This window comes from Coptis chinensis, chromosome 2 (genome assembly GCF_015680905.1).
Source record: "Coptis chinensis isolate HL-2020 chromosome 2, ASM1568090v1, whole genome shotgun sequence".
Classification (NCBI taxonomy): domain Eukaryota; kingdom Viridiplantae; phylum Streptophyta; class Magnoliopsida; order Ranunculales; family Ranunculaceae; genus Coptis; species Coptis chinensis.
Genome location: NC_141457.1, coordinates 279,044 through 291,770, shown reverse-complemented (window position 1 = coordinate 291,770; position 12,727 = coordinate 279,044). Strand labels below are relative to the sequence as shown.

Here is a 12,727-nt window from a genome sequence, read left to right as displayed (position 1 = left end):
ACTCTATTACATCTGTCTCAAAACAAAACCGTACCCTTCAGAAAATCTTAAACCAGAAGACTCCAAGAGCAACTCCAAACCACGTGTCCTTATCCACTACACTCCACCATCTATGTTCCCAAGAACACACCCACGTTACAAAACAAAGCAAACATGGGTTGACAAATTGAATTTGCTGGTATAAGTAGACTAACAACAAAATATATATAATAGTCTTTCAAATTAATAAATATAACATTACCAACCATTTCAACTTGGAAGACAATATAGTTCCATTTTTTAAAACGGCGTGTAGTTTCTTCCCAAGTAAGATTTCACCCCAATATACAAATTCCAAGAATCTCATATAACAGTACTCATCATTCCCACTTTCCAAAATAACTCACAACATAAATACCATTTACATTCCACTTATTAAATGCACATATGATAACCTAATTAAATATGAGTTTGGTATACCTTACCTTTAAGCAAACACGTCGTCTTTGGGTAGGATATTTACGTCCCTACAGAAAAGATTAATAGATCCTACCCTCCTGCAAAACAGAGTTAGACATCACAATAAAATGTTTTATCTCAACCAGTCAAATTTTCATTCATAACCAAACCTCATTTAAGACAGTTAAGTCTAATTGATATAACCTAGTTCGTCCCGCATATTCGAGGAATACCACTTATCATAATACCTATATCAAGCGTAGTCATTCATATGACATCATTACGTCATAAAGTTTCTACGTGCATAACTATAGATCTCAGACTATCACAATTCATTAATATTTTCGGAATAATATATCACGTTATAGTCATTTTACAGTCACATAGAAATCACAATCATTTACTAATATTATTCACAGTCACACTTCACATCCATAATATCACACACTTCATATATTTTTACTTAAAAACCACTCGTCTACTTATGAGAACGGGGGAAATATCACACCCAAGGAGTACATTCATCCCTTGTGAGTATCAACTCATACAAACCACGTATATATTTCTCATAAGAAAACATATACATCATATGCAATAACTCCATCACACGAAAAATCAATATTTTTACTTTGCTTATTAATTATCTTGTGGACTCATTTATTCAAAGACACAACCCAACCTTTAGTTTCTACTCCACGATTTGCACTACACACATTTGCCAAATCACACATATCCGTGTGCCTCACTCACACCGAGTACCACTACAAGACATATGTCCCAAGCGGGATATCGCCTCCAAGAAACATACTTTCATCTTGTAAACTCGTAACTTGTGAGTCACAGCCATCTCTGGGCTTTCCATACACATGATCACAAAGCCTCCTTTGGGCATAACAAAATATCAGGTCATTCATGGCACATTCAATGAATACCTTGGGTCATTCCCGCCACATTCAAGGAATACCCATCATAACACTAATGGGCCATTCATGGCACATTCAATGAATGCCCTGAGTCATTCCCGCCACATTCAAAGAATACCCAAACCTATATTCCCGTACATTCAAGGAATACGACCAACCCGCAAGGCGAATACCTTAGTTCCTCTCTAGGGCAGTCCAAACTATTGGGTCATTCATGGCACATTCAATGAATACCCGGGTCATTCATGGCACATTCAATGAATACCCATTTATCACATGACATCACAAGTCATAATATCTCATTACCAAATCCTGAGTGGAGAGTTCTAAAGATGTAGGGCGACATTAAAAACATTATTATCACTTATAATTATACTAGCATTACTCATGTCAAAACAGACCACACATGCAGAGAGTTATTTTCGCGCGTCAAGGCAAATCAAGCACTTAAATATCATTGAATGTAAACAGACTTATAATCAACCAAATACAATTTATCTAACCACACTCATATATATAATATCGTAAACAAATAATTCATCAGCCCAAATTCAAGTCCACACACACTAATGTCCAAAACATATCCACATATACTAAAGTCTATATTCATATACAACTTCTATCTCACACATATATATTTATGTAGTCTCAAAACAACAGTAATTTCTAACACAATCACATAGTTATCACACAAACTAATATATATATTATAGATATAGTGACTTTTTGTACATATAAAGAACCCTCGATCCAATCTTTTAAGATTAGAATCAAGCCTTACGTAGCTCTTAACCAATTCTCCAAATATTTTTATAATCACGATAAAATAAAACATATAGATATATTTTCATTCCACACCAATATTTTCACAATAGTAAGAATATATCGAAAATATAATAACCACTGACCATCTAATGCCATCATGTAACCACCCAACTATATCTATTTTAAACTTTAGCTAATTCTAACAACCTTGTTAATCCGTGCCTTGATAGACAACCCACTATTGGATCTGCCTAAAATTTGTATATGTCATTTAACTGGATATCAAGAAACTATAGATTAAATTTCATACAAATCCGAGTATGGAAAGGTCACCATCTAAGAAGAAACAAAAGACTGCACACTGCAGTTTTTCTGGTGTATAAACACTACGACCTGTCACGCTTATGCGCACCTCGACAGAAATCCAACTGTTGGATCTGTCTAAAATTTTAATATGTCAGACTACAATGTGTCAGGAAACTATGGATTAAATTTCATACAAATCCGAGTATGGAAACGACGCCATCTAAGCAGAAACAAAAGACTGCACACTGCAGTTTTTCTGGTGTAGAAACACTACGACCTGTCACGCTTATGCGTGCCTCGACAGAAATCCAACCGTTGGATCTGTCTAAAATCTTAATATGTCAGACTACAATATGTCAGGAAACTATGGATTAAATTTGAGAGACATCCGTATACGGAAAGGTCTCCATTTGAACAGAATTAAAAGACTGCGCAGACAACTTTTCTAGAATAGTGTTTACTGTTAACTGTTCATTTTCTTCACAAAACTCTATACAATTTATTAATGGCTTTATCCTCCCAATATACAATCCATATGATCACACATAACAAACAACATATCATATCATATTTCTATGGAAACAATAAAAGAAATAAATATAACTCACCTTATTAAGTCTACAAGATGTAAACAACTATGAATATCAATAGTGCGGTGAGCCCAATACTTTGCATTCCCTTTTTCTCTTTTCTTCCTCTTCCCCTTCTTTTTATTGGAGGCTAAGGTTTTGATTTTGAATAATCATATTTTTACAGAGAAAATTCGCAGGTCTTCTTTATTCCATGTTTTAAATCTGTTTAAGTTAACCTATGGGCCTCCAATGGGTCTAAAAACACCCAAGGTCCATACCTATATGAATGGGTACATTTTAACAATGTTTTCAAGCCCAAAATGATTATAAAATACCCACATAAGTTCTAACAAACAATTCAAGTAAAAACATGAATTTTTTTAAAAATCAACAATAGCTAAACAAATTCTAGAATAAGCTAGACTTCATAATATAATAGTTATTTTCAATCAAATAATTTAATTTATGTTGTTTAAAAATTGGGGTTGTTATAATGTGGCCATATCGTTGGGTTTGCACAATGAACGACCTAGCTGGGTCGTTTAAGTTTGGGGTTTTCGAATTCAACTTTTTGGGACCAATGACACATTTATAATATTTGTTTTTTTTTTCTTACTTTTTGGGACCAATGACACACTTGTAATAATAGTTTTTTTGTTTGGGGTCTGCCCAACACAATATGGGGTCCGTCAATATTAGGACTAAAAAAAAATGGGTTTTTAAAACTGAATAAAAACAATTTGTTGAGAAATTAAAACGGATTTTTAAGACTTGATTAAAACAATTTGCTAGGAAATTAAAACGGGTTAGTCACGAAAACAAGAATCACGACTTGTTAGAAAATTTATATATGTATAATTATGATTGTTGAACAAGTTTTTGAAATAGTTGGTGCGTATGCACGAGTTTTAATATTAAAATTTTGCACAAAGGGTATTTTTTGAGCTTTATTAAAATTCCACATCACCACTTAATAAACCAACCTAAAACGGGAATCTCTTTTCCTTTTAAGAAACCAACTTAAATTGGGAATCTATTTTTCTTTCAAAACTCCTATTAAAACGGGAATTCCTCTCTTCTATTGAAAATATAAATTTTAGCACTTCCAATTAAAACATTAATCATTCTCATATTAAAGCAGGAATCACATTTTTAAATTAAGTCAACTTTTATAACTGGATCATTCCCCCAACTAAAAATAGGTTTTTTAAGTACAATTAAAATAATTTGTTAGGAAATTAAAACTAGTTTGCAACTAAAACGGGGATGCCTTTCCCCTACTAAAACGATCTGCCTATGAAATTTCTATATGTATAGTAATGATTATTGAGCAAATTTTCAATAGAGCCGGTGCGTATGCACGGGCTTATAAGTTAGTTATAATATCAAAGCTCAGACAAAGGGTATTTTTTGAGCTCTATTAAAATTCCACGTCATCTTCTATTAAAACGAGAATTCCTCTCTTATTAGAAAAAAAAAATTATAGCACTTTCAATTTAAACTAGAATCTTTCACCTATTAAAACGGTAATTTTTCCTCTATTGAAAAAGAAAAATTTAGCATATCTAATTAAAACGATAATCTTTCTTTAAAAAAAACAGGAATTATATTTCTAAATTAAGTCAACTGTTAAAGCGGGACCTCTCCCCCAATTTAAAAATGAGTTTTTAAAACTTAATCAAAACGATTTGTTAGGAATTTAAAACAAGTTTTTAAAACTCATTTAAAACAATTTGTTAAAACAGGTTAGCGACGAAAACATGAATTATTTTCTTCTTCCAAAATTTCACGTACTGGATTTAGAAAAATAAAAAATTAAATAAAAAAAAATTAAATAAAATAATCAGCTTGTACTAAACAAATTGTGTTTTTTGAGCTAAGCTATTTAGTATAACAACCAAGAAAAATATTTAAAAAAAAAAAAAAAAAAAAGAAGAAGAAAAAGACAGCAAAGAGACCCATTAATCCCATCCTCCTTTTGTAGCATCTGTTCTAAACTATCTTTTATTACGTGAGGTACCCACATACTCTTCAAATATACATCTTAACCAATTTTAAAAGAAGCGGGTTTCTCATTTTTCATTGTTTTTGCTCTTTTTTTTCATATTTTTTTAAAGGAATCCTTGGTATAGGTATTTAGAGCAGGAAGACAAAGTGCATTATGTTTTATTTGGGGTTGGGGCATTTGTTTTTGCCTCCTTATAATACATCTTATAAGATGTAGCCTAGTAATTTTGGACATTTTTTTTTTGTTTGTTTTTTGCCTCTTATAAGAGACATTATATTAGAAATGTCTTATAAGAGGCTCAAATTCTATAAGTATTAAAATTGGATCTACTTTAATTTTATAAGTTTTATAACTTGAAAAATGACTCAAACACCCCGTCCATATACCCCTAGCCTCATTTATCTTTTATTCTTTTTTCATTATTTTATTCTCCAAATAACTCTATTGCCCTAGCCACCACTGATTACCACCACCAAACTAATAAAACTACCACCACCACTACCGCCACTACCACCACCACTACTACTACCACCATTATCACCTCCACCACTACTACCACCGTACTATTAAGACTATCACCACCACCACCACCGTGCTATTAAAACCACTACCACTTCCACTACTACTATCACCACCATCACTACCACCGTGCTATTAAGACCAATATCACCACCACTACTACCACCGTACTATTAAGACTATCACCACCACCACCACTGTACTATTAAGACATCCGCAACTTCTACTACCACCACCACCACCGTACAATTAAGACCAATTTCATCACCTCCACTACCACCACCACCGTACTATTAAGACCAATCTCATCACCTCCACCACCACCACCACCGTGATATTAAGACCATTACCACCACCACCGCCAATTAAGATAGTTTTCTAAAATCGATATTCTAATTATTAAAATTGATTTGAAATCGAAAATCAAACTATACGCTTATTAATTAATCTATTCAAATTAAATGTGATGTAAAATAGAATTATATTTGTCAAATAACCATATATAGGATGTCATGTATTTGTTTTTTTTATTTTTACAAGTGCTTATAAGAAAAACTTAAAATGAAAAACAAATCACTTTATAAGACCCTCTTATAACACATGATCTTATAAGACCCTCTTATAACTTAACCCAAAAAAACAAATAGTTAGTGAAGTTCATGGGTTTTTGTGTATAAAATTGAAAAAAAAAAATGAATAAATAAAAGAAAAAAGAGGTTAATTTGTGTTAGGCCCTGGACACGTGGTGTTGAATTTTAAACGGTCACTGGATGGGATTCATTTTAAACGGTTAGCCGGACTCCTCACATGTAATTCTCAGCTTGTATTTTACTTGGTATTCGAAGTGCTCTAATAATGGTAAACATTGTCTGAAACTGGTTGGCAAAGCTGATCGAGAATCTGTAGGATAACTATGTTGTTAATAACCGAAGTAGTAAGTAGAGCTGTAACCTATCAATAATAACAGAAAACAATTCACACGCCATCAATGACCCAAACTTAGCTAATAAGAACTCGGTCAGATGCTAGAGAAAGAAGGGGAGAGTTTCCTCTCTCATTTGCTTCTGCGAGTTCACAAGTGGATCTAGAATGCTTCTCCAACCTTTGTAGTCGATAGCTGAACCAGCATCAGGCAAAGAGAACCCATTAACGAAAAAATAAGGTGTCCCATACACTCCTCTTGTACATCCATACTGCATAATCAATTGGTCTGAATTGTAAGTAATGCTAATAAAGAATTTTTACATCTAGGGAAAAAAATGATTGGGTCGTCTTGATGAACACAATCCCAAATATAAAATAGTACCACAAACATCATTCTTCTAATATAAGTTTGAGACTTTACCTTGAATGAAATCCTAGTTGTGAGATCGGTTTGCCTATCACTGAAGTTGGATTCGACTGCGGATAATGAAGAGTTCCCAACCGCTTCCACCACCAACTTCACAACATGGTTAAGAACAGAATCTCTAGACATTTTACGTGTCGGTTCATTGTAAAAATTCTCCTGTTGAGCACCACAGACCTATTACTTAGTATGAAAAAACTTTGCTCTAGAATTACCAAATATCTCAAAATCATCATAAAGGTCCATAACAGCTAAACTTTACAACTTAGACTATTAAGCAAGTAAGATATTTTCAATTTGAGTTAAAATGTTAGATAATAAAGTTGGGGAAAAACAATAAAAGAACTAATATAATTGCCAAGGTACAAAGGGTTATAGGCAATGTTCTAAAAAGCACTGGGCCGTAGTCGGGCGGTGGGAGAAGGCGCTAGGTGCTAGGTGGTTTTTCTTTTCTGATATATATTGTTTATTTGTTTTAAGTGGTGAATGAAGTTTAAGTCCCAACCGTTCAGATCTAGGGAGTGAAAGGGCAGGATTCGATGTGGCTACATTGTGGCTCTATCCCTCCCATGTCCTATATATATATGGGGAGTGTGTGTACATCATTCTGCAAAAAGGAAATAGACGCGTGTCAACACTGCCATAATGATTGGACAAGGTGTAAGTATGGGTAAGAAGTACCATAACATACTTCGACCCTACTTCCGGATCATCACACTTCCTAAGGAATAGAAGTGGAACTATAAGAGGAGCTGCTAGATCTTCGGATGTGAGTACTATTGCAGGACAAAGACTCCAGTTCCCAGTTAGGAAATCCAAGTCAGGAATTCCATTCTCTCGCTAGTCAGGAATTCCACTTTCTAGTTGGGAAGTCCAAGTCAGAAGCTCCACTCTCTGGCTAGCCAGAAACTCCACTTTCTAGTTGGGAAGCCCAAGTCTGTTTCTCTAAATAGATCTCTTGAACTACAATGTTAGTTTTATTCCTCTTCACAGGTACATAAATAGCCATTTAGTTCAACTCATACATAATCTTCTTCTTCTCCTATTGATCCAATACCTTTTATTTGTTATTTAATTACCAACAAAATTACTTGTGTTTCTAGATTAAGGAAACTTATCGCACATGGAGGGATCCATATACAACACTTTTTATACAACATTTTATACAACACCCCTTTACAAGTTGAACTAATGGCTGATACTTTGTGTGTGATCTTACCACTAAATAGATTATATCCCCAAAATTTTAGATCATTTCGAAATCTACAAAAGTTGTTTTAAAATTGGCAACCCTCCTTTGGAATAGTTAGAAATTTCCAAATAAACCCATCTTTTGCAGAGATGTTCTCCATGGTGTGAAGATGAGATCCACAAAAAATCAATTCTTAAATAAGGATATCAAACTTTAAATAAGGAAACACAAACGAAAGAACTGAGAGACAATGGGTGAAGAATGTGATATATTTTGAGAAGATTGTAGTGAAGCATGCTATAATGCTCTATATTGATCATATAACCCCAAGTAGTGGCCTTTTTCTATTTACTTATATTTGGAGTTGGTCTTTTAAACCCATTTTCAAATCATAAGCCTTCTTGGGCATGTTCTTTTAGACAAATAAACATTTTTCAAGAAAAGAAAAAGTTTGAGCCCGACTAGAACGCATAAAGGCCAATTAGTCCGCCCTAGTCCTACTAGTTTTAACTGATTTTAGGCCTATGCGAGTCAGTTGGACACCACTAGAACATTGATGGTAGCCTGGTAGGTGATTTTTTTTTGTAACCAACACCAAGCACAGAAGGTTTGGATTAAACCATACCGCAAGATAGGCATGGGTACCTAGCCTCCAGAGTCCAGACTATGGAAGTAGGAGCCAGTTTCAGGACCTAGGGTTCATGTCCCCACCAAGCCTTGCAAGCAAAAACTCGTGTTGCCTACCAAAAGAAAAGATGAATAATACATTGTACCAATTACCTAACGTCTACTTCACAATGTCTGCCATTCATATTATCTATTCACCGTCTAGTTCACTGTTAAATCTACTACTGTTCATAAAAACATTACCTAAGTGGTACAAAATTTTCATTATGCCAAACGTTTGTGGCATCATGGACAACCTCCCAACAACAAATTCATGTCTTTGTGTTGCATGAAGTTGCTAGACCTAACTGAGTATTTTCTTGCAGTAAGCCATATCTAACCACAGAAAGATTACTGTGAGTGAACAAAGTGAAAGAAAACTAGTGGTGTGGCATGGACCTGTGACTTCCAAAAGACTCAGTGTACCATTTAAATCAAAAGTGTTCAACCAAGGTTTGAATGCAAACTACAAAAAACCCAACTAAAATAATTCTAATCGCAAGGTTGCCTATATACAAAAGAATGCAGGCGGGAAAATCTATGACGTCCTAGCCAAGCAAAAGATTTGGCAAAGATAAATAACGAGCTTCCTATCTCTAATCCACCATTGTTTAATACCACTATTAACACCACCCTTTGCCTCATCCAGCAATCCACTAAATAAGAGCTTAGAGTGGAGCTTCAGCCACCTTTAAAGAGGTCTTATACTCTTATTCACCCTCATACCTCATTACACGATTGTTTCCATTTGTGAGGTCAAACCAACAGTGACTTTGGAAAATGTTCACAAAGATATTGTACATTCTCATCCTTTCCCCCTTGGAACTACACATCCACTACCACGAGAGTTGTCTCCTCCGAGAGAAGACATTAATATGATCCAAACTTTCCCTCCGCTGGCCCCTCTTGCATCCACATTCCACATTCTCCAGAATCCGGAATAAATTATTATCCTACCCACTTGCCATTTACACCAACTTTTGTCCAATCCATAACATACTTTCTAGCAAACTCAATAGCCAAAATATTTAGCTTCATGATTTTAATTTTATATTGTTTTGTTAATCAGTAAAGTAGAAGATTCCAGCCCTACAGATAAAAAGGAAGACAAAAAAAAATTCTGGCAACCCTACATAGAAAAGAAAATAAAGGATTTTCGACAACCCTAAAGGTAATAGTGTAAAATTAATACAACCATAAATACCTATCCAAACATCCACCCCAGCATAGATTTTCTATGTATAATATCCCCTGTCTAGCTACAAAGTGATCAAAATGAACACTCCTAATGTTCAGGAACACTTTACCCCAATAGCAAAAAAAGACCCTTTATAGCTATAATCACCTTCTCGAATTCCTCCGCAATACGCTCAAAGTGATGTCTATTACCTTCTAAGAATATCTGCGCAAACAATAATTGCAAGGGATACTTTTCCTAAGACTAAATTGAATAAGATCTGTGACATTGGTGGTGCAGAGGAGAGGAGCGTTACATGTAGTACTTACGTTTTTTTACTTTTCTGTGTTGTATTCCAGGTTGTAGTTTATTTATTAGTTTTGTGGTATGAAATTTACGCTGACACTTATTAAGATTGTTCCATCAGTCTTTTTCCCTTTATAGCAAAGTGCCTTTTTTAATGTAACTAAGTGTATCTCTCCTAATTTTAATTTATTTATTTTATTTATTTTTGGGTGAGCATCTCTCTCGTTTCAATAAACCATTTGTTTATCTATGTTCACATCGCTCATGCTAAGCAGTTTTGACTCAATTAATCCATAAAAAAAGTGATCACTAGAATTGACACATGCATCAACATAGTTGCAGACTTTTAGCAACTAAATGTATAACCAAGAGGAAGGTACCAAACCTGATGTTTAAAAAACAGCTCTAACATGTCGTACGTTGCAGAGGAATTCAATTTGTTAACAACATGAAGTGCACGGCAAGCAACGAAAGAGTTGTCGTGGTAACTGCATTTCCAAAAAGAAGTTGATCAGAGCCTTACAACTTCAAGTTTTATCAGACACACAGTTGCTATCTATTGTCAAAGTTCAAAAAACAAAATAGCCTGCTAGCGTAAACTACTTTATATATAAAATGCGAAGAAAAGTAAACACAAGATACGTGCTTGGTTTCAGACAAAATTGCCATTTAAAAGAAATCTAGAAACAATAAAATCTTTTCAAGCTACTTATATAAGATTTTAGTGAAATATAAATTTTACAAAGACAAATAAACAAGATATCCATTTTCACTCAAGCAGCACAAGCTTCAAGACCAAGATATACTTGGGGGCCGAAACCCCACTATTACGTCATATACCCTGCCCTGTTTTCAAATAAGTCATCTGCTCTTCTTCTATTTATTTCTCTATTTATTACGTCCTTAAAAATGCTAATTGTAGCAAATGTTAATCCCAACTCTCCAAACCTGAAAAAGTTTAGGCTTTCCACAGTAAAGTCATAAATGTCTTCATTGTATTTTCATAAAATAAAAATAAAATAATCGAGTGAGCAGAGCGAACGTTTTTGGGCCTAGGGGAGTGGGGATACAGAATGGCACTTGACCACATGTTCGTCTCTCTCTCTCTCCACTGCTATGCAATTATTATTATTATTATTATTAATAAGATGCACAAAGTCAAAGAATTGTACAAGAAAAATCTGACTTAAACTCGAATATCCCAAAATAGTAGTGTCTAATGTGGGGTGGGTATCTCCTTATTTCCTATGTAAAGGATAGAGAGCTTCTAGTTAGTCACATTTTGTAATACCCCAACCAACTCATGATGATTCTGCAATTGAAGACAGTATTTATATGGTGGGTCTAGATGACTAGATGTAAACCGGAAAACACACAGTATTAACCTTTGATCAGTTGAGGAAGATAATAGTAACAATTTAAAAAAAAACTAGAAAAGAAGAACGTGTGGTAAAACAGCAGGCCATCTAGAGAAAGATACCTGAAAAGAAGAAAAAGAGGAGGTGTATGTGTGTTTACTCACGGCAAGGTGAAAGGATGAACGATTAGGGAAACGCGAGAGGAAGGATAGTGTTGGAGGGCACGCTTGAGAGGAGGCCAAGCGTCTCTGCTGTCCGGACAGATGGGGTCGAAGAACGCTTCAATCGCGATCGTTCCAGCAGCGCCTTGTTGTTGTTGGTTATACACGAACCCATCGAACTTTGCTGGGATCGAGAGACCTGACGAGATTCCCACTACTACTGCGAGGCTCAGAAGAAGAAAATTAAAGCTCACCATGTCCATCACCATCAACGCCTTCTTTCTTCGATTTCTTATCTCCTCAATCAATCGGGCTTCCCGTCCAATATCGGCCCTTTACCATTCGGCATCTCCAATTTGTTGGGCCCCGGGATGTAATTTTACACTTCCACATTCCACGTAGGCGGATTTTTACCCCAACATTAGATAGTCTCGTATTCAACCAAAACTAGCCATTTGGCCCGGCCTATGACCGGACTTGCTCATAGATAGCTAATGACTCAAACGCCTACAGTCCACTTGAATAAATAATATATGTATATTGATAGCTAATGATTCATTGCATACTTTGTTTCAAGAGTTTATGTTTTTCTAATTTTTTTTAAGAGATTGCAAGCTCTCAAACCTTGATCTAATAAGTGTAATGCGTACATTTTTTCTGGCTGATGCATCAGCAGTAGCGAAAGACAAATTAATGTCAATTTCAAATCTAGATGAATATCACGATATAGGTGACAATGAATGTTTGTTTGTACACCATATTGCACCATTTGCAATATTGAAGTATTTAGACAAATAATAGTTATCACAACAAAAATATAATTTCTTTAGATTCCCAACTCAATTTGATCATTCAGGTTACCTGCTTTGGAGATTGACATTTGCTCTATCAATTTCTTGTACTTAGGACTACTTCAGGAAACTGTTATACATGACAGTTGAATTCTATAGTCTTTCGAAGTAGATGCAACTTTAAGAGCTTGTCCTTG

At 34.7% G+C, this 12,727-nt stretch overlaps 1 protein-coding gene across 1 annotated transcript; it reads right to left on the bottom strand.

The window, feature by feature from the left end:
* Positions 1-6,407: 6,407 nt before the first annotated feature.
* On the bottom strand, positions 6,408-12,130 carry LOC147514216 (uncharacterized). Its single transcript, XM_086581645.1, has 4 exons — positions 11,743-12,130; positions 10,606-10,708; positions 6,877-7,038; positions 6,408-6,724 (listed from the first exon to the last, which is right to left on the bottom strand). The coding sequence occupies exons 1-4, from the start codon at positions 12,006-12,008 to the stop codon at positions 6,557-6,559; spliced, it is 699 nt and encodes a 232-aa protein (XP_086437771.1). The 5' UTR covers positions 12,009-12,130; the 3' UTR covers positions 6,408-6,556.
* Between the last annotated feature and the right edge of the window lie 597 nt (positions 12,131-12,727).